At 36.1% G+C, this 26,650-nt stretch overlaps 1 protein-coding gene across 3 annotated transcripts in view; it reads right to left on the bottom strand.

Annotated features, from left to right (window-relative positions):
• Window positions 1-25,089, bottom strand: part of APPL1 (adaptor protein, phosphotyrosine interacting with PH domain and leucine zipper 1) — a 38,175-nt gene extending 13,086 nt beyond the window's left edge. For 2 of the 3 annotated variants that reach the window (XM_007437588.4, XM_088134204.1), the window contains exons 1-15: window positions 24,929-25,089; window positions 19,293-19,391; window positions 18,042-18,101; window positions 17,156-17,227; window positions 11,276-11,363; window positions 9,651-9,692; window positions 8,993-9,051; window positions 8,333-8,479; window positions 7,821-7,903; window positions 7,560-7,718; window positions 6,077-6,265; window positions 5,302-5,344; window positions 3,585-3,641; window positions 2,447-2,538; window positions 186-368 (exon numbers count right to left, since the gene is read on the bottom strand). In XM_007437588.4, the coding sequence (XP_007437650.1) occupies window positions 186-368; window positions 2,447-2,538; window positions 3,585-3,641; window positions 5,302-5,344; window positions 6,077-6,265; window positions 7,560-7,718; window positions 7,821-7,903; window positions 8,333-8,479; window positions 8,993-9,051; window positions 9,651-9,692; window positions 11,276-11,363; window positions 17,156-17,227; window positions 18,042-18,101; window positions 19,293-19,391; window positions 24,929-24,982 (1,427 nt within the window). In that variant the 5' untranslated portion in view covers window positions 24,983-25,089. Of the gene's footprint in view, window positions 1-185; window positions 369-2,446; window positions 2,539-3,584; window positions 3,642-5,301; window positions 5,345-6,076; window positions 6,266-7,559; window positions 7,719-7,820; window positions 7,904-8,332; window positions 8,480-8,992; window positions 9,052-9,650; window positions 9,693-11,275; window positions 11,364-17,155; window positions 17,228-18,041; window positions 18,102-19,292; window positions 19,392-24,642; window positions 24,791-24,928 lie in introns of those variants that run through there. The other variant, XM_088134203.1, reaches the window with a different exon arrangement.
• Between the last annotated feature and the right edge of the window lie 1,561 nt (window positions 25,090-26,650).

Genomic DNA, 26,650 nt, shown 5'->3' with positions numbered 1-26,650 from the left:
TGGTAAAGGGAATAAGAACAAGTTAATTTGTGCAGGGAGGGGGTCCCAAATGGAAGTGAGCACACTATCCATAGTCAAGGTTAAAAGATGATGAGTATTATTCTATGCAGGTTTTAAGTATCAACAGAAGGTGTTAAATACTGAGTCAGCTTCATGTGCTTGTATTTCATTTTTGTAATTCTCACCTGCCTGACTGGCCTGGGGTTTTTACTTGACCAGGCTGGTCTTCACTTACTGGAGAAATGATATCAAATTGTATAGGCGTGTCAGGTGCAACGAGCGAGTCCAAGGAAAGTGCAGACAGTGATGCTGAATCAGATCCCAAAGACCCAGCACTACTAGTACGATTTGTGGGAGGCCGAGGCTGTCTGAAAAAGCAAGAAAAGAAGGAAACATCTCAACCTTTATCATCTGTTGCATTTCAGCAGGGAAGAACTGATCACACATTTTCTTACAAATAATGAAAGATAAACTTTTATCCAGACTAAATAAAGTTATCCAGACTAAATAATTTGGAGACAAATGCCTTGTTGAGAGCAAACATTTCAGAATTTATCATGAAAGACATATAAAGGAGAAGTGTAAACTTTATGTTAACAAACTGAAACACTTGAGGTAATCAAAATAATCACCTAAAACCAGCAGGAATATTTAACAGCTGCAGCAACAAAGTTTCTCAAATAGACATCCTGTTTAATATATATTTACAATGAAATATCCATATGTCAATTAGTTTATAATTTCTGATGACTGTGGCTTGAGAAAAAAATTCCACAGGGCGAATAAGCTAGTGATTACTGTCACCATAAATTCAGAAACTTTAATGAGACAATAAGTAGGAAGAGCAAACCAGAGCCTACTTAAGGATTAGTGATTCCTCTCAGGTTATTAAAACAAAATAGTATGCAAGACTGAGGCCCGATAAATTAAAAATAGAAACCGAATGAAGTGTAGCTGAAACTAGAGATTACAAGAGCTGGGTCAAAAGTAAGGACATGGTTACTGTTCTTCCCAATAGCTTCCACTAACAAACAAATGATGCGAAGTCAGTATTTTTCCCCATACACAATTATCAGATAAAATAGAGTGATGGCAGCAATTTTAGAGCAAAGTGATATCATATCACAGATTTTATATTTCAAATGCTATGGGGAGAAAAGAGGAGACCAAGTAATAGAATTGAACATTTTAGTAGCAACCATACAAATTTTGGGACTTTTAAATTAACAGCAGCACTCTGCACACTCCAAAAATAATTTGAAAGAAGTTCTGCAGCTCAACTTTATTCAGGCTTTCACACAAACTTGAAAAGAGGTGTCGTTATTTTAAGAGTCACATTAACTCTAATGAGTGTATTCTTTAAAGCAGCAACACTTTCTATTCAAGCTTAATGGGTGTGAGGAAAAAGGTTGTGCTGCTTTAATGAATGGCAAAGAAATATTATGCTTACATAATGTCCAAAACACTTCTTCCAAACAATTTTCAAAGCATGAACAGCTATAATCTATATTACAGATAAAGATATCAAATACAGGTAGTTCTTAACCATTCGTTTAGCGACTGTTCGAAGTTACGACGGTGCTGAAAAAAGTGACTTATGACCGGTCTTTGCACTTACAACCACTGCAGCATTCCCATGATCACATAACCAAAATTCAGGCGCTTGGCAACCAACATATATTTACAACAGTTACAGCATCCTGGGGTCATGTGACTGCCATTTGTGACCTTCCCAGCCGACTTCCAACAAGCAAATCAATGGGGAACTGCATGATTCATTTGTCAACTGCAGTGATTCGCTTAAGAACCACATAATTCACTTAACAACTGTAGTGATTTGCTTAGCAACCATTGTAAAAAATGTTGTAAAATCAGATGCGGTCATGTGATGCCTCGCTTAACTATTGCACCGCTTAATGACAAATTTTCCAGTCCCTAAGTTGGTTGTTAAGCAAGGACTACCTGTACAAGATGCTACTCTAAGGCATACCACAGTACAAATTGATACAGTAGAAAAACTTACAAAATGGCACTCAGAAGTATTAATATTAACAGCACATGAGTGGTAAACAACTGCTTGACTTCTTAGGTAGAGCTCATATCAAAAGGTACAGAATGTTTTGTATGATATAGAGAGCCTTGCAATTGTAAACCATTTTTAATAAATTATAAAATCATTAGTACAAAAATCTAGGTTACTACTCAGGTAAATTACAGAAGATTTTGTTAACTTGTAAGCTGTCCATGAATGATGGTATATCTTCAGAGATTTGCTTGAACAATGTTAAATTTAAGGGGATACACATTCCAGGTGCAGTTTTACTGCAAAATTTAAATAGTCATATTTTACAGTAGCCTTCAGCTAGACCTCAGAACACACTACCATTAGAAGAATAATATTTTACAGAACATGAACCTTGTCTTTTCTGCTGCTTTGGTGACTTACATGGTTGGCCTCATGCTTTCATGTCTCTGCTGGAAGGAAGGAGAGGGAGTGACAGCCTCTAAAGCTGACTGATTTACACGGGCAGCAATTTCCTGTATTGTTAGAAGGAAAACAAACAAATCTGTTTTCATTTAGTTAAATCTAAATAAAAATGAGAATACGAAGATCCTTAGTAAGCATTTCAGCAAATATAGCAGACATATAGAAGTAATTTTTTTGCTGGAAATGCGGATTTATGGAAAGCATTATAGCAGATAGATAATTTCTGTCAAGGAGCACTGCTAGGCATACAGTCTGGATCCAAAATCAATTGCTAGGAGTCTTGGGGCAATGTAACTTATTTTTTTTATATTCAACTGCCATGCAGGAGGGAGATTACAGCTAGAAGAATTGACCCTCCTCTAAGCAAGCCGCTCCACCCAAAAATTTCTCCACCCATGGTAGTAAAATTGGAACAGTTCCTTTAATGCCAATGGAGACTTTCCCAACCTGAAACATAACCAAGTAAATGGAGATTTTCATCCAAGAAGGAAAGAGAAAGAAGCGGGAAAAAGGATAAAGACAAATGAATTGGGAGGAAAAGGAAAATGATATAAGGCCATGTGTATGTCTGTGATGAAGAATGAATAAAAGAAACAAAAGAGAGAACATGTGCACAACTGCATACTTTGCATGAGATACAAACTCAGGACTGAAAAGCTAAAATAAATTAATATAATATAATATAATATAATATAATATAATATAATATAATATAATATAATATAATGGAAAGGAAAAGGAAAAGGAAAAGGAAAAGGAAAAGGAAAAGGAAAAGGAAAAGGAAAAGGAAAAGGAAAAGGAAAAGGAAAAGGAAAAGGAAAAGGAAAAGCCACCTTCCACTAACCTAGCTTTTATTTCTTCTTCCCTTCTTTTACAATCACTTGATTCTCTGCAGTGCTATCCTTGCTCCATTTAAGTGTACATGCAGAATTAAAATCAATGTTTCTCTCAATCTGTACAAACAACTAATTTTAATTTCAATATTTATTTCAATTTCCCAACATGCTCTGGGGTCAAATATTTCCTCAAATTTAAATTTAAACTTCACATCTAAAAGTGTTTTGTTTTTTACATTAAAGGACTACAGTTGCATTACCTCCGGGTTTTCGCTGAGGTAAATCTGTTTGGAGATATTGTTTATTGTGCATATCCACTGGAAAAAAAAGTGTAAAATGTAATTAGGTAATTTTCTGGACACTATGTTAATGTACTTTCCATTTCTGCATTATTTTTAAGAGAGATTAAAAATATGGTAAAAGCTTTAATTTGAGCAGAAGGGCAACTTTTATCATTGCAAAATAACAAAATAGGTGCCAGATGACAACTTTTTCAGATGAGTAAATCTAGCTCTCCAACAATAAATAATTGACATGTTAACAATCTTTGCACATACAGACTAATAATAAAGGACGCAATCCTGCTGTAGAAGGCCTGACAAAACATGACCTAGTTTTATACATATGCCTAATTTTGTAGTGAGCAACATGGTCATTCTCTTAGTGCAACTTATCTCAAAGCATTTTTATGAGAAAAATAATAGAAGAGTGTGCTAATAACACACCTTAAGAAAAAGCAGGATATAAATCTAAGAACAGAGCCAATGTTATGTTATGACCTTCTAAAATCTGTGCCCTTTGGACTTGTTAAACCCTAGCATGACTATCAATTCCCATAAAGAGACTGGAGGTCATGAGGTTTGGGGAAAGCTGAGCTAGGTGATGGTCTAGAAACTGCAAGTTGGTGAATTCGCAAAAAAGTTAACAATAAGCTACACATAAGACATTTACAAGTAGCTTTCAAACTACAGAGCAGGACAGAGGAAACTTGTGACTCTCTAAATGATGCTAAATTCCCATTTGTTTCGCAATTAGTCATGCTTGCTGGGCCTGCTGCAAGCTGTGGTTCCACAACTTTTGGAGCCTACAGATTCTCCAACACTGCCACAGAAACAAAAGAGAAATTCATATAGTTTTTTAAAACTTTCATATTTAAATAATGATTCCATACAACTTTCTAGCTGAATTTTTCCTCCTGATTTTTTTTAATGATGCCAATAACAGAAGTGGGAAACGACAGGCTTTTAAATGTGAAATGATCAACAGAAAGTGCAGCTGCAGTACTAAACCAGCAGTGTAGCACCTATGAAATTGTTTCCCCTGCACTGATTATTTAGCACAACTACTGAGCAAAGCAGGTTTCAAACCCTATTTTAAACTGCTTTGCCACAGGCTAAGGACAAGGTGAGAACTTTCCACTCTGCCTTTCTTTTGGCTTGCAAGCCGGCAGTTTTCCAATGTGGAAGATTCTCAAATTCATGATAAAGCTGATGGCCTGAACTGAAATCTACCATCTAATGCTCCTCCACAAAGACAGTACAGGTTTTAGCAGTATGTATCACAAATTACAATCTGTGATCTGATTTTTTAAAAAATGAATAAAAAACCCACCCCTCTTGTGAATGCAGGCCTTTAGGCTACAAACCATACAATGCTTTGGCAGTCTTCACCTTTTCCATGCCATCAGCATATATTTATTCTGCTCTTAAAAACCGTCCTCATAATTAGTACCACAAATTTAATTTGGATAACCTGTTTACAAGCATCATATTTTGTTAAACTTTCCAATATGGCAACTGCCTTATTTTATTGCAGAATAAAATAATGGAATCTGGTGGCACCTTAAAAAAAGTAATCTATTCACTGTAACAAAGGCTTTCTTGGATTAGACAGATTGGTCAGACATGCGCAATTTTAGTCTTTAAAGCATCACAAGACATTTACTAGTTTTAACAACCATTCTGTTAAAAAGCTTACTTCTTCATAATCTTTTTTGCTCTCAGCTTGCAAAATTGAAGACCTGTTGGACCAAGAAATAAAAATAAAAAACAGACAATTATATTTCTTAAACAAGCAGGAGAAAGGAATTTTGATTAACTTGTTGGTTTCCATTTATCAATATGTACAATTCTGAATAGAAAAACTCTGATGGACATTGCCCACCTATACTATTTATCTTGGCATTGTAGAACTTAACATATTCCATCTGAGCTAAGTTCTTTGAGCTAAGTTCTAGGGACAACTATCCATTGATACACCTTAGCAGAGAGTAAAACGTTTATGTTGCCTGGGCTTGCTTTGTGCTGACCTCTCTCAGTAAAAACCAGTAAGGTTGCACAGAATGAGGAAGGAAGGCATCCCTGTTACATTTTAGGCTGAGGGAAAAACAGGCAATCATGAAAGAAAAAGCTGGCAGACAACTTTTTCCTCTAAACCAAAAACAAGGATGGGATGTACCCGTAATCTTTTAGAAAGAAAACAAGCATAAAATTGACAACATTCTACGAGGAAATCTAAATAGATATTTAGATTCCACCTACAGAGCAGCATCAAATCCTGATTAAATAAGTTGATTTAAAGTAACAGAAACCTGTCTTATATCTGCCATTTTTTCCAACCTAGGAAAGACAAGGATTTATCCCTCCTTCTTTTCTCCCACCTTTCAAGAAAAAGTCTTTATGGCAGCAAGAAATACTTTTCCATTGTTTCTCCAATACTAAATCAATATGTAGGAAACAGTAAGAATACAAACTTTTTGCCATCAAAAGATGTTATTTGAAAGCAGTATCTTCTGTCTTCGCAATCCACAGCCATTACCGAACTATTGTCTATATCCATGACAAGTCCTCCAGCTACTTCACCTCTTCCCTGGCTCATTAGGTTTCCACCCTGTGTGAAGTAAAACTGTCTGTCCCAACTGGAAGATACCAGTCCTGTTTTACTGAAGTAAGAAAGAAAACTGACTTAGTCCAACCTGGCAGTAGCAAATCTCTAATGAAAAAAATCAGGTATTATAAGCTTTGGACTGGAGATAGCTTAATACAATTTAATGCAGTTATGCATAGATTATTTTGGTACAGCAAGAAATACCAAAAGAGTATGAATGGTGCTTAACAGCAACCTAAATTTCCCAGTGTACTGCTTATCAGCAATATGCTTACCTAACTTTAAAATATATTATATATATATATATATATATATAATATATTTATATATATATAGTTACTCCTTTTTTAGGGCTCTAAAGATAGCTTAAAGGTGCTGCCACCTTACATTCTTACTCAACAGCACACCTGTAGTCAAACTGCAGGTAACCAGCTGCAGATTAGTGTCTGCATTTACACAGCAAAGTTGTAATTTTCCCAGTATTTATGGAGCTCGGGTACAGCTCCCCCCAGATGTTCAAGGAGATGATAAATATACTTCCCAGATAGTGAAAAAATGTATAGAAGACTAGTAAAAGTATGGGTGAAAACTATGTTATGCTTGCTGTTTCTACTGGCAATAATTTCAAGAAAATGAAATATTATAATGCTGTGACCCAAAAAAGCAGTATTACTTGCAAACAATTTTTATTTTCTATTGCTACTTTATTTAGTATCTCCTGCTGATCCTAATGTTCTAAAGTAATATTAGAAAATAAAATTCATATAGGAGTTAAGACGTGATTAACGTGGGGACCAGGATGAAGTTGCTATGTAGCAATGAAGCTCACTGAGTAATATTGGAATAGCCAACAACCCTAGACTCACTCATGGAATTGTTCTGAGGATGAAATGGGGGAGATCACTAGCGCTCCCTTGAGCTTTTTGGAGGCAAGAAGAGATCTAAACAAAATGAGTAATCACATTCCAGAGAGAGATGCAACCTGCTTTTAAAGCTGCACAACAGCCTGTCTCTTTCGGAGAGGAGCTGCTGCAACAAAAATAACAAATGAAGGAGCAGCTGTTCTCCCATGTGGATATATCACTTCCGAGGATTCTAGTGAAACTACTGAGACAAGTTAAATTATAACATATTGTGCCATGAAACATTGTAAACAAGATCATGAATTTAATGACAAATCAGTATAGTATCCTGGTTGGTATTGAACATTATTTTAAATCTAAAAAATTGAAGTTGGGAACAACGATAAAAAAAGTTTAATTATTTTTACATACAACACAGTTTGCAAGACCCCTGTAATTTACAATTCAGGCTATTAAAGCTTATGTGTATCTGAAATTGGTTCTTACTTTCTTGCATTAAGATAACCAGCCTTGCGAGTAAGATTTCTTTGAACCAAAAATTTTGTAGTATCAGGATCTGGTAAATAGAGCGGATCACTGGCTATCTCCAAGTCTTCTATAGTTTGCTGCATCGTCTCTACTTCACGATCCATTTCCCTGCGAACGCTAAACCCATAGGTCATTTTTTTTTTCATTTTAGTCATATTAACTACATGTAATATTTAAAAAGAAATAGCATTACTTTTAAAAGAAAAAAAATGAACTTACTCCTGCACACTTGTCCCGATATTTGTTAAAAATTCTTCCAGCTGTTCAGAAAGGTTTTCTGAGCCCATCTTAAAGAAATTTATCTTTCAAAAAGGAGAATTCAGATACTTATCAATTTATTTGGAACTTACAAACATACATCTAATCTTAGATCTTCCTTCGGAGGTTAAAAACATAATGCAACTTTGTAGAGATACAGATCATAAACCAGTTCAATTACAACATACTTATAATTAGTTATGTTTTTCTATCAACAAATTACACCTATATGCTTACTTTTCCCCAGAGTTTAACAATTTAGTCCTCCTGATTTATCTGGCTCAGATCAAGTTTATGTATATGTATATGTATATCTCTCTCTCTATATAGATATATACAGCAAATGTATACGGCCGCCCATCTCACACAAAGTTTATGATTAGGTTTGCTAGTATTTAAGAATACTCGGAATGCTCAAAAATACTGTAATGTAATATTCTGAAATCTCCCCTCTACCACATGTTGGAACTTACTTGAGCCTGCATATAGCCTAGCAAGGGTTCCAACATAGCAATTTTCTTCTTATACTGTAGTGTATTTAATGCACAGAAATAATGCATCATAGTCTGATGTTGTTTCTTCCGGGAAGTATATACATCTTCTGTAACTTCATATTTGACCTGGAAAAAACATTCTAATTCAAGGCAAGCACAGTTTACCATTAAAAGGAACAATTTCCTTGCACTTATCTGAAAAAATATAAATTCACATTAAAAAAATATATATACATTTTCTCTTCTCCTACCCACTTTGTACAGATTTACAATCTTAAAAGTACTTGTGAAAAGTACTTTTTAAAAAAGTCCCTGTTAGAATGTGTTTTGTTTTTTCCGCAGGACTGTGTAAACTGCTTGGCAAAATTACATTACTGAGGGAAGGATAAAGGGAGAGAGAGAGAGGAGTTTGGGGAAGATATATAGGAAGGATATCCCACTGAATTAAGGCAGTGATAACACTATACAGAAACATGCAGCTGAACTATAGTTCCATGAAAGATTAACTGCATTCACTGGACGGCTGAAGGAGAAAAGGGTTTTTTTCCTCACATACTTTTTAAGGTACCTGAAAAGCAACTTTGACATGTTACATTTCTGTAACATGAAATCTAAGTGCTGAATTAAATTTTCACAAACCTTCTCATTCTCTCTTTTTTTTGACAGTCGACTATATCTGGTAATAGCAGCATCATGATCTGAAAAAACAAGTTCTACTATATTTAAGTAGTAGCTACAAACATTATAAGTGTTTAAGGCAAAAAGAAGCTAGCCTTCAGTATTTAACATCCCACAATATTTTTATTTTTTTTTTAATTTAAAGAGAATGCTGTAAATATTAAAAATTATTTTAATTTTATAAACTATTAATTTATTGTACATATATTAAATACCATAGATATTCAGGCAATTGGGTTAAGTTTGCTTTTTCCACCAATATTCAATTTATTAGAAATAGACAAACATCTGTTTCCAATAATTTCAGAAATATTTTTATCATTTCAAGATAAACAAAATCTATTTTTCTGATGTACTGATTTTATCAACAAGACATCCGCTTTTTTACAATGTTTCATTGGAACAAGAGTTTATTAATCGTAATTTTTTTTTTAAACTACTTTGTATAAAGTTACCTAGGATTAGTTTCCCTTTAATTTTTAGGTTGACAAATAGCTTTTTTTAAATATCAAAATTAGTCTCTGGAGACAGAAATCTCTTCATAAAACTTTACTGTTTACAATATTACAATCATGCAACATCAAATAAACCATGAAATTAATTTCTAAAGCATCTTTACCATTGCTGGAGATCTGGAAAACCTCTTTTAAAGTCAGAATTTCTGAAATGAATTTAAGAAAATGCAAAGTGTTAATGTAGTTTTGCTGTTTTAATGTAAGCTGAACAAGACTTGATTCATTTATTACAAGGCTTCAGCTGGCCTACATTTCAGGGACCACATAACCCACTTTATAACGAGAAAATCGTTCTCTAAAATTATAGGGTTGTATCCAGTGGCTGTGCAAGTGGGCAATGGCTTGTGGTTTTTCTTCCCCTCTACTCTCCTATACTTCCCTGCAAAGCCTTTCCCAAAAGTCAGGGGCTTTCCTGTAAATACCATGTCATTAAGGTTGTAAACCTGCTATGACAGAACTCTTCACCTAACTATATGAGTTTTTTGAGAGATTCAGAGGGTTTGGGCAGAGAAAAGATAAAGAGAATTTTTAATAATCTAATGCAGTCCATAGGTCAAAAAATAATAGCCATACAATTGTACCCAAGTTTAATCCCAATACTTAAGTAAAATGTATATAGGGTTACTGCTCACATTTCTAGAGGCTTAATACACACAGATTATTAATACATGTTCTGGAGCGTACCCATGCTGCCCAAATGTACTGGACAGGCAGAAACAAATGGAGATAAATGGACCCTCAAATAACCAGGCCCCATGCCATGAAGGGCTTTACAGATGGCAACCAGCACCTTGAATTGCACCCAGAAAGCCATTGGCAACCACTACAACTCACATAGCAGCAGTGACACATGGGTGTAACATGAGATGCCTGTTACTGCACACGCCACTGCATTTTGTACCAGTTGTAGCTTTTGGATCATCTTCAAGGGCAGCTTCATGTAGAGCACATTGCAATAATCCAATCCTGAGGCAACCAGGGCATAAGGGACCATCTGAAGGGCCTCCTGGTTAAGGAAGGGTGCAAATAGCACGCAAAATAAACTTGTGCAAAGGCTCACCTGGACACAGCAGGAGCTAGGAGTTCAGGAGGGCCCCCAAGTTGAGCACCAGTCTTGAATGAGGAAATGCAACTCCATCCAAGAGCAATGATGGAAACGTCCCCACCCAGGGGGGCCAAACAGTACAGCCACTCAGTGTATTTTATTTACCCCATTTTTCAGACCCTTAAATGGCTACATACATTGAAGTAATAAATAAACTAAATGAACATTTTTATTAAGTGCAATCAGTTTATTATATTATCAGTTTTACTGATATATATATAAACATTCATAAAAGCACTCTCACCTCTTACACGAGCACATGACCTACAAACACACGTTTACTAGAATTTTCATAGATTGCAGTGATATATCAGGGATTGGCAATGTACAGCACTCCAGGTTTGCTCACTATTTTTCCCAGTATCTCCCATTATTGGTCATACTGCTTTGAGATTGCTGGAAGTTGAAGTTCAGCAACTTCTGGGGGGCCATCACTTACACCTCCAACTTTTATCATTCCCTTTTGCCCAAACTGCACAATTAAAAAAAACCTGATTTCAATGAGACAAATGTTCTTAGATTTGCACTAGACTTCAGCAGTCTACTATAAACGGAAAATATATTAACTGTTGTATAAGTTACTGTGCCAGCAATCTGTGATCTATGTGACAAGAATTACTGTACCTTTTAGATCTCTTTCTTTGAACTGTGTGATGGGAAACATCATGGCATCTGCTAATTGAGTTGATAGTACTGCATGACAAGAACTGAGCTGAGGAGGAAAAAAACCAATTAAGCACACAATGTTGCCTAAAAACATAAACATTTCTCATGTTTAACTGTTATTGCATGTGTGTGTAACAATAAGAAAAAAAGTTAACTGAACCACAGTGTGAGCAAGCAGCACACCCTGATTTGTTTTATCTGTTCTTTCCTTTGCACAAGCGGATAAACAAAACAGATATGGTCTAGCATTATTTTTGTCTGATGCAGTAATTTATTACATTCAAACAAGACACAAATAAGCCAATCCAAACAAACTATGATTTAACTTTGGTTTACAATCCTGACTTTTGGACAGAATAAATATGTCTTTATTTTGACATCCCAAAAGTTTTGGAGGATTTTAAGAAAGGGTTGGTGCCTACCATTAGGATTATGCCATTCACAAAATGATTTGTTGGGGAGTGTACATCACATGTGTACTGCTTGAGCAGAGAGAAAGAAAGATGACCTTGACAGCAATATGCAAGAACTGTTACATAAGCAAATAGGGCTGAACATTCCTTAAGTCCTGAGAAGCAAGATAGTATATGGAAAAGACCCAGGCAAGCTCTTCCCTGATTCACTGGGATACAAGAAGAAGAGGAGGTAAAGTAAAATCAGGCTTGCAAGATTCTATTATTATAACCTATCTCAATAAAGTATAGTTCTTATCTTCATGCAGTGTTGATTTTCTGGCCTGGTCTATCTAGTGGGGCTGACAACTTGCTTAGTTTGAAGGTTGTGGATATCATGTGTCATCTATAGAACCTGCTTGGTAATGGTGGAAAAGAGGCAGCAATCACAGCCCAGGCTGGCAGCAATGACATTGGAATGTATAATGAGCCAGTTCTGCAAGCCAAATTTAGACTCCTAAGTAGCAGATCAAAAACCAGGAACACTTCCGCTGAGGACATGGCAAACTGAAGACAACCCTGGAAAAAGGGGACTCATGTTACAGCTGAAATTTGCGGCCGGATGCAGGATCCAAGCCAGCAAAATCTCTCCAGAGAAAGGAGAGATCTTGAGATTGCCTGCAGGTACTTCGGGCAGCTATTCCTCACAAGTAAACTGCAAGAACAGACATTTTTGCGGTCAGCTGATGAGCAGAGCGGCTGGGAGTTGAGGGATTCCATCTGAGCTCATAGGCATAACGTAGCCTTTTTTGGACTCAAAGTTTGGCTGATCATCTTTTCTTAATCACTTCAGAATTACTTTTTTAAATTGTTTCTTAAATACTAAGAACCTGCAGAATGGCAAGTTTTATGGTATTCACTGAGTTTTCTTCAAACCATTATGAAAGAAGTTTTAAGTATGAGTTTAAGGATTTAAAAAATTAATATCTTTTTTTTTTTTAATTAACAGCAAGAGTGACTGGAGGCTTGTTTCTAGAAAGTTAAAATGGACTAAGGGTCCAGAAGGATCTATTATAATTTGGAAATTAAATATAAGAATCCTTCCCATGGGAAACTAGTCAGGTTTTTGTATTCGGAAGATAAACAAGTTGGTAAGATGAGACTTTGAAGATTGAACACTAGCAGACACCAGAAGCAAATAAATAATGGATGTATTGAGAGATTTGTGTGAACAAATATTTCAAAAGTTATTTTTACTTCTGCTATTTTTGATAGACCAGATAATGGTACGGAAGAGGAGCAAGTTTCACTGGACAAAAATGAAATTGGAAATGTGGACTTAAAAATGATAGACTACAAGAAGGATATGAAACAAGATGAAACACTGATTTTACAAATGAAATCGACTGATGTTCTCATTAACTAAAAAGGACAAATCAATAATAGACCAGAAGAGCGACTTGCATAACCTTTTTATATTGGATTTACAAAAGGGAGTTAATGTTGTCAGCGACTTGGTGAGAAGTGACAAAGAGAAAATGAAAAGAAATCAAGTGTTGGGATATTATTTGAAGGGATCTAAGACTAAGACTGCTGGGAGAAAGGGGAAGGACTATAAAGTGGGTTTATCTGACCAAGGTTGAAATAGATAAGTTGCTATTTTTGGCAATTTTTAATGGATTTCTTCTGACTAGGACTGGAAGATGATGTTTTAAGGTTTGTTTTATAGATAAAGAGTTATATGGATAAGAGGTTATTTGTTAAATTTTAATTTCATTTGATTAAGGTTAAAATAGTTAATTTCTTATCTCTGGTAACTTCTATTGGATTTTTACAGATTGTATTTGAATGATGAGGTTTGGGGGATTTGTTTAAAAAAAGAAAATGAGATATAAATGTAAAAGGAAGACATTTAAGTGGGTTTATTAGATTAACTTTAATTGCTTTGTGGATAGGTCTCATAATCCTTAATGGACTTTTGCTGATGGATGATGAGGCTTTAAAGAATGAGGTTGGATATGGGATGAAGAGATTGTTTGTTTGTTCTATTTCAAGAGATGGTGATAAGTTGTTAAAGTTGTATATACTTGCTAGGACAAAGGGGGAAGTTCTTTTTTCTCTTTTTTTAAAAACATTCTTTTTTCCCCCCTTTCCTGTGCTTTCTTCTTCTTTTTTATAGCTTGTATTAGTTTTATCTGTGTAATGGAATCTTTAATAACAATTATTAAAAAAAAAAAAACCAGGAACACCAAGGGAGCATTCTCAGAAAAGCTATCTATTCCACATGTCCAACCAACTAGATAGGCAGAGCTCTGAGATCTCAATGCAATTATGGCATGATGGCACCAGATGGAGGTACTCAGATTTGTTAGACACTGGGGAACATTTCAGAACAAACCAAACCTGCATAAAAGGGAACCAGGCTATTGGCACATAAAATCTAAAAGTGAGAGACTGGTTTTTAAATTGATTCTTGGGAGAAAATCAACAGGTAATGGGTAGCAGTCAAATCAGAATGGTGTAAACATTTAAAAAAAAATAATAAAAATTAGGGCAAATGTTGAGCCAGATGTTGGGTGGTCATGGCAGCCAGAAGATAAAATGGGAACAAAACAGCCATGAAAAAGATTCAAGCCGCCAACTTTAAAAAAATAAAAAAGGTACAGGGTGCACAGTTGTTTCAATACAATGCTAGAAATCCTCAAAGAATAATGTTATAATTCTTGTAATAATGGGGAACTTTGATTGCCCTCATATAAACTAGGTACGTCTGTGTTCAGGTTATGGCAGAGAGATCATAATGATGATGGAACATCATTAGAACATGGGAGGAAAGCCTAGATTTGATTGTAAGGGTTTACTAGGGTTTAAGTATTGTGGAACTGACAGGAAACAATGACCATAATACTATCTCATACAGCATACTGTACATGCAAACAGAAAACTGCAACTGTCAGCAAAATCTACAAAAGGGAGAACTTCTAAAAAATGAAGCGTCTTGTGAAAAAGAAAGGAAAACGTATTTTAATGATTTTTTTATCTTGTAAACTGCCCAGAGTCGTTTCATGAGATGGGTGGTAACAAATTTTATACAATCAATCAATGAATGAATGAATGAATGAATGAATGAATGAATGAATGAATGAATGAATGTCAAGAGGGCCAAAACTCATCATGGTGCATAGAAGTATGAAGATAGTCTTGAAGAAGGAATGCAAGAACCATTAAGTAAATGTCAACTTAGCCCTGGAAAGGAATAGGGGGTGGGGGGGAAAAAACTCAAGATAATCCTTCCTTCATTCTGTTTGGTATAACAGGGGCAGAGGGAAACTCTGACAAGCTTTCAAGAATCTGTTATTATATCCTATAACAATAAAGCAGAGTTCTAGCAGTCTTGTGTTGTCTGTTCCTTGACTTGGCCTACCATTGTATACAATACAATATGAAAAAAAATTATTTAAGCATATCACATTTAAAGGGTGATGTGGGAAAGGGTGTTGTGCCTCCTGTACCAATTTACCCTGAGATGGTTAGCATTAGAGTAAAAAATATAGACTTGTTTAGTTAAACTAACTCCACTCACCCAGCCAACTATTGTAACTCACCCCATTAATTACCAAAAGGTTCACTATCCTTCCTGATGTCTCTGATCAAGACAAAATCCTAGAGGCTTTCAAAAATGGGCCTCTCTTGGTACTCCATCTCTGTGGTTATTTGTTTTCAACCTCCACATGGCCACATGGAAGATATGAAGAAGAGGCAGAAATATAACTGGAGCACATACAACTTTCTTGAACCTACTGGAGGTGAAACCAATTCCAACCATGCCACTATAAGAGTTTTTGGTTTTTTTCCACCCATAAAAGGGGGAAAAATTCAAAAGTTCAAGAAGTGGGGAGAAGTGACAGCCTCCCAGCTTTCTTTGTGGCAAGTGGGAAGACTGTAAACACGGTTACAGCATTACCGATCACCATCCAATTAACTTGAACAGGGATGGCTGAGACATTTGTATTGTGTGAACAGGTTCACTGTGATTTGTGACAATGTTAGCTTAAAAATTAAAAAAAAAACAATGTCATAGTTAACACAGAACTACTGTACATTTGTTAGAGTTGATAGAGGTTTCTTCTTGTGGCGTTATCTGGGATCAGTTTGAGCATGTGGATCCTCAGGAAGTAAACAGGGTCCTCCATGCTATTAGCTCTGCAACCTGTAGATTAGATTCCTGCCCCACTTGATTGGTGAAAACAGCCAGGGAGGTGACAGAGGCTGGGTGTGGGCGATGATAACTATATCCTTCAGGGAACTGGTGGTGCTCCTGCCTTGAAAGAGGTGGTGGTGTGTCACCTCCTCAAGAAGCCATCACTTGACTCAGCAATTGGACATATCTGTCATCAGTCTCCAAACTTCTTTTAGGAAAAGTTGTGGGACTACAGTTATTGAAAGCCCTGGATAAAACAGATTATCTGGTCCAGATTCAGGTCTGGGCATCAGACCAAAATTGTATTGGTCATTCCTGTTGATTACCTTTGGCAGGACCAGAATGGAGGGACTGCAACTATTCTGCTTCTGTTGGATTTCTCAACAGCAGTGACTATGGTATCCTCCTTGGCCAACTATGACAGTTGAGGATTGAAGGCACTGTTCTTCCTGAATGGCCAATTCTAGTTGGTGATGGTGGGTAGGGAAAAGTCAAGCCCCTGGCCCTATGTTATGGGGTGCCACAGGGTTCAATCCTCCTCCCTACAATTTAACATCTACATGAAGCTGCTGGGAGAAGTCATATGCTAACAGAGTAGGGTATCATGAATATTCTGATGATTTCCAAATATGGATCTCCATCCTGGGCCAGACAAGGGTTGTGGTAGAACTCCTGACCTTGTGTCTGAAGGCTGCTAGGGCCTGGACAGAGAGAAACATACTTAGACTGAATCCTATTAAGACAAATTTAGAGCCAAGGCAGCTTGGATTTGGAAGCCAAGTACAAAGATAGTCCAGTTTTGATTCTGTATGGAGTAGTGCTTCTGCAGATGGAGCTGACATGCAACTTGGCAGTCCTTCTGGACTTATGGCTCCTGTCTGAACAGCAAATACTTTTGCTAAGTTACAACTTGTGCACCAACTATGGACTGTTCAGAACTAGAAGCCTTTACTCACTGTTACTCATGCCTTTGTCACTTTGTGGATGGATTACTGCAATGCTCTGTATATGGGGAGGCTGCATTTTCTGAGAGTCATAAAAAAAATGGGTCTTCTGAAAGGCATTTGGGGTGTAATAAGATCCTGAATGGTAATGCCTCATACTGATTGGTTATAAAGGTTTTATTTCTGTTTTTAGTCTTTGATATTAATACTGTACACTGCTCAAAGTCTTTAGAAATGGGGTGACATAAAAGTTGCATGTATAGATAAATAGGCTGATAGATATTTAGAAAGGAAATTTTACCTCATCTATCACTTTTGCAAACTGCTGAAGAGTAGAATTCATAACTTCATCATCACCACCCAAAGGAAAGCGCTACAAAAAAAGAAAAAAACTTTAAATTCCAACCTTATTGATTTTTCACTCTAAAAGTTCACAATAACATTCCAAGGGTCTAATAACATGTATATATCTAACAGTGCTAAAAATAACAGAGAATTTTGGAGCACTGTAAGTTGCTAATGTCTGTTACATTTATATATATTATATTGTTATATTTAAAAGATATAGAAAATACCTATAGGCCAGACTAACTTCATAGAAAGGTATTCTGATAGATTATATATATACATTAAAGCTTCATTAAATTATGGTATTAAATTATGACCATTTTGATATAAAACATATTTCTTTGTTTATTCATGACAGTTTCAATTAATTTTATCTTTTTTCCCTTTTCTGTGTTTCTATTTGTTATTTTCTGTTTTATGTTGTTGTGGATGGCCCCTTTCAGGTTTTACTCAGATGGTTCATGTTTTAACATCTCATATACTTTGTAGGCTGCTGAGAGTCATTTGATTGTGGCAGGGTAGAAATGTGATAAGATAAATAAATGTGTGCTCTTAATAGAAAGAACTGAGCAGAAATAAAGCATATGAGGCTTTATGAAAATAAAGAACTGGAAAAAAATAATCAATTTAATTTCTACATGCTAAGCTACTATTAAAACATATGGGCAGAGTTCACGTAAGATGCTACAAACTAGGCAAACACGGGTTAGGATAGTCTGTAATTCTCCCTGTTGGAGAATCCAGTTACTATTCTGATATATTGTAAAAACCAGGCTGCCACGTTAAAGCATTCAACTTGAATCAGAACATAACATTTTCATTTTGTAAGTGGACTATACCTGCTTCTCATATTCTTTTAGAAGCTTTGAAGTCAAATGTGTTGCTGCACTGAGTTCATTCTGAAAAAGAGAATTTTATTCTGATTTTAAAAAGATTTTGCAAATATAAATAACAACCGAAGTACAGTATAAAGTAAATTAATCACAGTTTAACTATGTTTTACTATCCTTTAAACATGTATGCTTTTTATAACACAATTATAATTTCCCACTTTTAAAGTAGAATGATTTATTACAGTCATAGACTAGCATATACACTTTTAAAGCAGTAACTATGGATTTAAGCTAAACAAACAAAAAGTAATCAAATTCACAGAATTCTGAATGACCGATCACTCAAACAGAAAATAACATCACTCTCTCCAATAGCAAAAATTAAACTGTGCTTAAAAATTTGGAAGCAATGGCAACAAACAAAAGGAAGAGTGCTGCATGCCCACAGGATCCTTAATCTACACAGAATATAGATTCAAAATTACTTCCACAGAAGAGGGATTTTTTTTTTTAAGTACATGCAAATGTAAGTTTTCATACAGGAAGCTGAAGGGAGGGCACAAATAGCACACTGAACATTATCTTAACCTCACAGCTTAACAATTTTGAAATGAATGTGTGGACACTGCTTCAGATCTTCCCAGGCAATGGAAGTAATTCATTTTAAATTATAACTACAGTGTAGAACTGATTAGAAGGGAAGACAATAGGTTGAAGGCTGCTTTTCTGGGATAAAAAAAAAGACTTCCTTTTTATGAAGTATCCTGGGACATGTGATCAGCATAAATCAGCTTATTAATCAGTTTACCTGTTGGGCACTTAGAAAAGTTGATTGCCCAGGAGATAAATTAGACACTTGCAGTTAGGGTTTAAGGTGGGGTTTCCAATTTGATATTAAGGTTTACTAAGAACCTGCTCAATGAAACCATAATATACAATACATACAATCACTTAGATTTTTGCATAAAAATGCTTACAACTAAATATGTTCTTGTTAGAAGCTTCTGAAGAATTTATAAGCAATGTATTCATGTTATTTGTAAGCATGAAAATATTAAAGTAAAACTGTATTTCTCTTTTTTCTCATTCTTTTTTTTTTTCCACATTCACATATACTTGCACAGAGCTATTGAAATCTCAGGGGTAAAAATTTTGGTTCCAATGCTCATGATACTGAATAATATAACTACATCAGTGACAAAAGTTTGGAGAAATGGTTGAAGGTTAATTAGTTTCTGCATTCTAGAGTCAACTTACCTGCGCATCATAAATTCGATGCATAGCTTTATACAACTGGTTGATATATCTGGAAATTGAAGCAGCATCTTCTTCAAATACACCTAGCAAAGATCGTGTCTAAAAAGAAGATGACATAAATTTTATAATATTGGAACTACACTACTGCAGCTAAATTCAATAATGAATTTAAATAAATTCATATATGGGTAAGACAACATTCATATATGGGTAAGACAAAATCAGAATGAAATATATTTCTGTCTGATTTTCGACACATACCTAAAAGTTATCTAGCAGAAAGCACTTTTTAAGTCTATGTGTGCTTCATTAAAACAAAGTATGGTGGCATGGTAACAGAATACTTAAGTTCCCTTCAATAAAGGTAATTCGTTTACTATTCTTTTTATGACCAACAGTAAGACAGGGTATAATATTCAAGTATCTGAGCTTTAGTTTTTGGCAGTTACAAAAAATTAATACTGTACAGTTTAAATCTATTCTATATCAAACTTGAAATCTAGATATAAAGGTGAAGATAAAATCTCCTTCGAGTCAAGCTCTGTAACTGGTGACTACATGGACATGTCAAAGTTGTTTTCTTAGCTAAAAGAAATCCAAAGAATAAATATATTTTAATGATAAAGTGTAACTTAAGCTTTATAATCCCAACTAAAATGACATTTAATGCTAGCTTTTCAAACTGCCCCTCACTAACTCATGTGGAAAGTGAACAGTCATAGAATAAGAGCACTGTCCTTTTATGGATGGATAACTGGCAGAAACAGGGATGGTAAAAGAAATCCTCCCAAGAATCTAACAACAGTTTATAGAATTTACATTTGTATGGACAGAGTGAATAGACAAAAAGTTTTCCTTTCAAATTCTAATAAACCAATTGGTAATGACTCAAGATACTCAGAATATTTTGGGAATGAATACACATATTGTGAAATCATAGCTTTTTTTTAGTTTAAACAAACCTATAAAGGATAGGCTCAATGGTTATATGATACAGCAAAACTAAAGTGTCTCTCTTCAAAGATAGTTTACATTTCCAGTGAGAGAGAAAATAAATGCCTATCTCCAGCAGGCCTTCCTTGTGAACTATTTTGTAGGGGCTGACTACCCTAGAACACAGAATGCTGAAGGGGCATACAGACAATGTAAAGCAGAGAGCTCTGCTGAATAATGTTGGCAGGAATTTTCAGGGACTACAGTTCTCCCAATTACGGAAATTATGAAAGACTGGATTAATTAGATACATGGCCTTTAGCTAGTTTTAGTGCAATTTTAAAATAATTATTTTAAAGGAATTTCCATTTCCTTAAGAGCAGAACAGGGATGCAAAACTCTACCCAGCCACTAGATGGCATCAAAGAGATACAGACAACTCAAAGTTTGCAGCCTAGATCTGAAAGCCCTACATTTCCATCCATACAGGCAAACAAATTTAAAGGAGATCTTTAAATTTGATCTTTGCTTTCAATTTTATGGCTAGTTAAGAAATTATTGAAATAATCAACTTCTTGAATTCTTTTTCTAACTGAAAACTCATTCTGTTCTTTGTGTAACCAAAATGGCACCATCCACACACATTAATGAGTTATCAATGGGCTTGGGAAAACCCTAAGATTCGCCAAGGAAAAGATTTAAGGGGAGGAGACAATTAAACAATGAACTCGATGAGAACAAATATATTCAATGATCAAAGACTGCTGCAGATCTAAGTCGTGGGGAGCAGAGGAAGAAATAGAGTGGAAGAACAGATGGTATGGAATAGTCCAGAAAAGGACATGGCTAGCTGGCTGGTATTTTAAGTGGAAGCATTCCATACTGCAGTACTGTATTCTGTTGCAAGTCCTATACTGTGCCCTTCTAATCTGCCTTTCTGTTTATACTGATGCTGAGGAGCTGTTTAGAGATATAGAACATAAATGTGGAGCAATTTCTCCTGCTGAATCTGACTAGGATTTGATATGAATCACACATACTTAGGTGTGTTTGGCAGAATAAAGAGTATACTCAGAACTCTTGAACAAAGAATAATCCTTCACTGGATGGGCTCTTGACCAAGAAAAACAGTTTTAGACTGCACTGCTGTAATCTTGGACAATGCTGTAAAACTGGTACAGTGTACCATAGCATGGACAGTGTCCTTGGCACACAAAGAAATGAATCACTGTCAAGGTTACTTTGGGAGATATGGCCTGAAGCTGACTGCACCAACTTGGAGTTAAAACCTATTTTACTTGCCCCTGATAAGAGGGGAGGCAGGACACTTTACAGTAGAGCAACAAAATGATACTTATGTAATTTTTAAAATAAAAACAAAAATCTTTATGCTTTTTGTATAAAAATAGATTAATAGTATTTGCATAACATAATGAAGCAAAACATTAATCTGGATCTAATAAGAAAGCAAGAACATCACTAACCGTAAATTTTTGAACAAGTGCAACAAAGGGTAAAATGTATTAACTGCTGCATTTATTATCTGAATGTCTCAATGTAAAAGTGATTAACATTAATATGATAAATAATAGTTCAATTATATTATCAATAATAAACCACACAAATGTTAAATGTTTTTTGGAATCCTTCAGGTTCCACTAAAGCAAAGTAAAAGGTAAGCAGGAAAAAGTCCCTTCTCTGTAGAGCTCCAACTGTTGAACTTATCTGATAAGGAGACTTGTAAACAGTGTGCTGACTTTTGATACCAATGAGTTTTTAAATGGGCAGTTTAAAAAAAATTCTGGAGTTGTATGCAGATTTACTAGCTTGTTCTTAAATTTTACTATGATATATTCTCTCTAAATATCTCTGGATATAAATATATAATAAATATATTAAGTGGTTATATAGAAACTTGACACAGATCCAGACAATTATGTTTACTAAATCTGGAAAACAGTTATAGACTATATAAAATTATACAGTAATTTTTTTCTTCTATACTGCATTATATTGTTTACAACACTAAACATTTCTATCTGTTTGTAAGTGGAATTTGTGGAAGCCAAACAGATAATCCATTGTTGTTCTGATAAGCATGACTATTCTGGTTGCATTTTGAAAAATACAACTGGAGGTATTATGAACAATTTAACCACTGTAATATAAATAAGACTGCCATGCTTATTTGTCATTTCATACTGACAAGCTTTTACTTTTTAAAAATTTCATTTAGACAGTGAATATTTGTTTTGCTTAACTTGCTTTGCTTAAGCTTGCTTAAATAGCGAGGTTAAAGATTCATGAAAATAAAATATTTTGTACTAACAAGGCCATATTATATATTTTGTGGATTCCAGTTCAAGAACAAATATTATCAGTCTGCCTTTATTCATATACAATAGGATTACTCAGATAATGGGTTTGACAAAGTACTGGGCTACAAACTACTATTATACAATTTGGCAAGTAGTCAACACAAAATCTTTTGTTTTCTTAACTATGATATTTAACCATACAAAGGCCATAAAATTGCAGACCAAAGTGATATGGGGCTTCTAGTGTAAATATTTTCCCTTTCATTAAAATACCTTGTATAGACTGCATTAAGAGTTTTTAAAATCTCATATGCACAATATTTTATGTGATTTATTAACAAAAAGAAAAAAAATACTCTGTACTAGTTCACAAGTTATGCTAATAGCCTATGGCTTGATATTTTAAGACTGAATTTGAGTACTGTATTGCTACCTTCCCTTGCTTGTTTCAATTGTTTCTTGTTCTTGCTGGTGGTAAATCCCTATTATATGTGTTTGGTCTGCAAAGCATCACTAGTTGTTGATCTGCATTTTCATTCCTAGTTTGAAGGGCAATCCTAAACTATAACCTATCATGGCAAACCATTTTATGCTATAAACCAGAATGTGATGAAGGCAAAGTATGTTTATTTCTGTAACACCAACTCGTTGTTTTGGTATTAAGCTAATCCATTCACATGGCCATTGTTACAATGTGCTTGAAAAAGCAAATCAGTATGACTATAATTTTTCATATTGCAGAACTGAGCAGAGCATACTGAATGACAATATTTCACAACCAAGATGAGATTTCAATCAAGGACTTCCATGATGATAGCTCACATTCTTAGCCCTATATTATATTGATATAGAACTATAACCAATTTTAAAAATTCTATTTAGAAGTTTTATTATAAAATAGAGGCGCGCAATCTGAAGTCTTAGATACAGCTCTACAAGTCATTCAGGAATTGCAGCTGAATTGTAATTTTTAATGTGATAGAAGATGATATCGTTAGACAAACAAGAGAAATCATATTAACTAAATATAATTAACTTTAATTAAAATTAACTTCAAATTTGATATTGTTTCATCCTGGAGTGCCAAATGTGGCCCTCAACTCAAATTATCTACTCACTTTAAGTAATACTTTTAAACAATCATTGGCATTTTCAGGAGAATATGCTAATAAAAACTGGATTTGACAGAATTTTCAAAAAGTGGGGGACTGTAAAGATGAATAGAAGAAAGATGTAAATAACATGTAAATTCAAGGCATAATATCAATATATTTAAAAATTGAACTCAATCCCACAGTACAGTAAAGGCTATTTTACCAAAGCTGCATCTATCTTTTCTTAAACTGGCCCATCAATATAATCGCTGTAGCTAAGAGCATAAGACGACTGCAAAATGATGCTCAGATATCAGATCACAGGAAGTTTTAAAAGATTTCCCTACTACTTGTTTTTTTGCAGCAACTGATGGGATAATGAAGTCAATACTTCATAGGAAACAGGATACTGCTCAACAGCCTAAGCCATCTAGAATCTAGACACAAGTACCAACTTTTAATGTTGAAACAACTGAAAACATTAGAAATATTTTATACATCTTCACTATTCTCTTGGAGAATGAATAAGACAGAAATTGTCTTTTTTTAAACCACTACTTATATAAATTCAGATAATATCAGTAGAAAATAGGAATTCTTAATTGCACCGTATATTCAATCCTAAATACTCAGAGACACTTAAATATGGTAATTCCAAATAATTATGTGCACAGTACTGACAAATACAAACAGGTTTCAGGACGAGACAAGTTCATTAATCCTGTACCTTAAATTATTGCTTCAAAGCTACCGACAAACTCATCTGCTTGAATTTGGGTGAAGAAGGGTGTGGTAAGGAATCCGAGACAGCCATTGAAATAATTACACAATATAATGACAGAAACAGACTGCCCTTTTTATAGCGCTCCCTTGATTTCGGTGGAGATAAGAAAAATGCTAGTGAAGCACTGCAGCAATATAACCCCGCTGTCACACAAGAGCCACGCAGGGAAGAGCCGCGGCTCCCTCCTGCTGCTCCCCAACCTCGTTCAAAGGAATCCGCACCTTTACACGCGAGATCGCGTAACGCATCCTCGACCTGCTGACCGGCTTTAAGGAGGACTCCTAACCCGCAGGAAAGACCGTCTGCCATGCATCTTCTCCCCTCGCCCGCCCGGGTGGCATGAGCCCTCCTCGCCTTTCCCGGGAGCGGGCCCGGCGCAACAGGCTGCTTCAGGCCTCCGAACCGCGAAGGGCGAAGGAAGCCCCTCTCCCCAGGGCTGGAACGGGGCAGAGAGGACCGGGCTCGGCCCCCCTCCGCCCGCCACCTGCTGCCGCTCGGCCCCCTCACCTGAGGACTGTCCTCCAGCGCCTCCTCGATAGGCAGCTTGTCTATCCCGGGCATGTCGGCGGCTGAGTCTCCCCAGGCCACGCCAGCCGCACACCGCACCCAGCCGACGGGGCTGCTCCCGCCCTCCCCCGCTCCTCGGCGCAGCGCGACAGGCCAGCCCCGCTCAGGAAATCCCGCCTCGGCTCTTCCCCGCGGCCGCCCGTCCGGGCGCGGAGCAGCCGTCCGTGAGGCTGCGCGTTTTCCTATTGGCTGGAAGGGCGGCCAGTCTGGCTGGCGAAAGGGAGGCGGGCGCCTATCGGCCTCGCGGGGTTTGACGCGGGGGGGGGGGGGCGAGGCGGAGGGGTCGCTTATGGGGCTCTCGTCCCCTAGGAGGGCACTTCTGAGGCCCCGTCTCCGCTTCTGTGCGGGTCCTCCCTGTTTTTGTTGTTGTTGTCGTCATGTTGCCATGAATCAAGTAAAATTACTGAGTGGGAATTGGATCTCATGGATATTAAGATAGCAATGAGCTCATTGAGGGCAGGTTCACAAGAGGACTTAGACTCGTGCTTACTAACCCACTTAGAGCAAATTGCAGTCCAGGACTGCTCGGGGAGAAAACTGGATATTAACTTATTTCTTCAGAAAGACGAATCTCCTCTTGAGTTCTCCATGGTGGTTAATTGTTTCCACTACTTTCTGAAAGGCGTGAGTTGGTTCCGAAAGAAAGCCCTGCGTGGTTCTCGGAGTGCTTACTGACCCTCTAGAGCAGCGTTTCTCAACCTTGGCAACTTTAAGATGCGTGGACTTTGACTCCCAGAATTCCCCATGCTGGCTGGGGGATCCTGAGAGTCCAAGTCTACGCATCTTAAAGTTGTCACGGTTGAGAAACGCTGCTCTAGAGTGACTTGTGGGGCTTTGCAACTACAGTATCTGCACGCTACTTGGCAGTTCGACTATAGACAGGCTCTTTTTAAAGGCAATAGGGACTTATGAAGGGAAGTATGGAAAATGTGCACTTTCCAGCCTTAGGTATAACTGCTGCCCTTAAAAGGTTCCAGAAGACTATCTATGATCTAGCAAGCGGGGTCCCTTATATTCTTTTGGTAGTGGGTTGTGTGAAAGGGACAGAACATAGAGCTTAATAGCTGGCAGCTTTTCAGTGGTCTTGGTGGTGAATGAGGGATTGCATGATTTAACGTACAATGGTGACAACAGTAGCAAAATCAAACCTTTTTTAAAAAACTGTTGTTACTATTTAAGCTGTTGTCTACTTCCTTCTTCATATCTAATTTTTCCTATCTTTTATATTAGCATTGATGTTATTTATTTATTTATTTATTAAATTTATCTCTGCCCATCTCCCCCCAATATTTGACATTAAGACAAATATATTATTTATTTATTTTATTTGTATGGCTGTCTATCTTGCCAAGTGATTCTGGGCAGCAAACAAAATTTAAAAAATAAAAACAATTACAATAATACAAACATTAAAATACATAGCAGCCAAGAATAAATCACCCATCATGATCACTAAATTAACCAAGAAACAGGTATGTTGTTTATGCCAGCTTTTTTTCTGCCCTTCTGCTTCCATGTTAATCAGTATTTCTGTTTGTTCTTATAATACTCTAAAATATTCTAAAATGGTTGGTTAATGAGCACATTACCCTTCCCCCCAGTTCATCATCAATTATGCACAGTATTTAATCCAACTTTATTGCTTATTGCATCTTCCAAACC

Source organism: Python bivittatus, unplaced genomic scaffold (assembly GCF_059951505.1).
Source record: "Python bivittatus isolate LINGU-HERP-01145 unplaced genomic scaffold, Pbiv_v1 ctg000080_np1212, whole genome shotgun sequence".
NCBI lineage: Eukaryota > Metazoa > Chordata > Lepidosauria > Squamata > Pythonidae > Python > Python bivittatus.
This window is presented reverse-complemented; position numbering and strand designations above follow the sequence as displayed.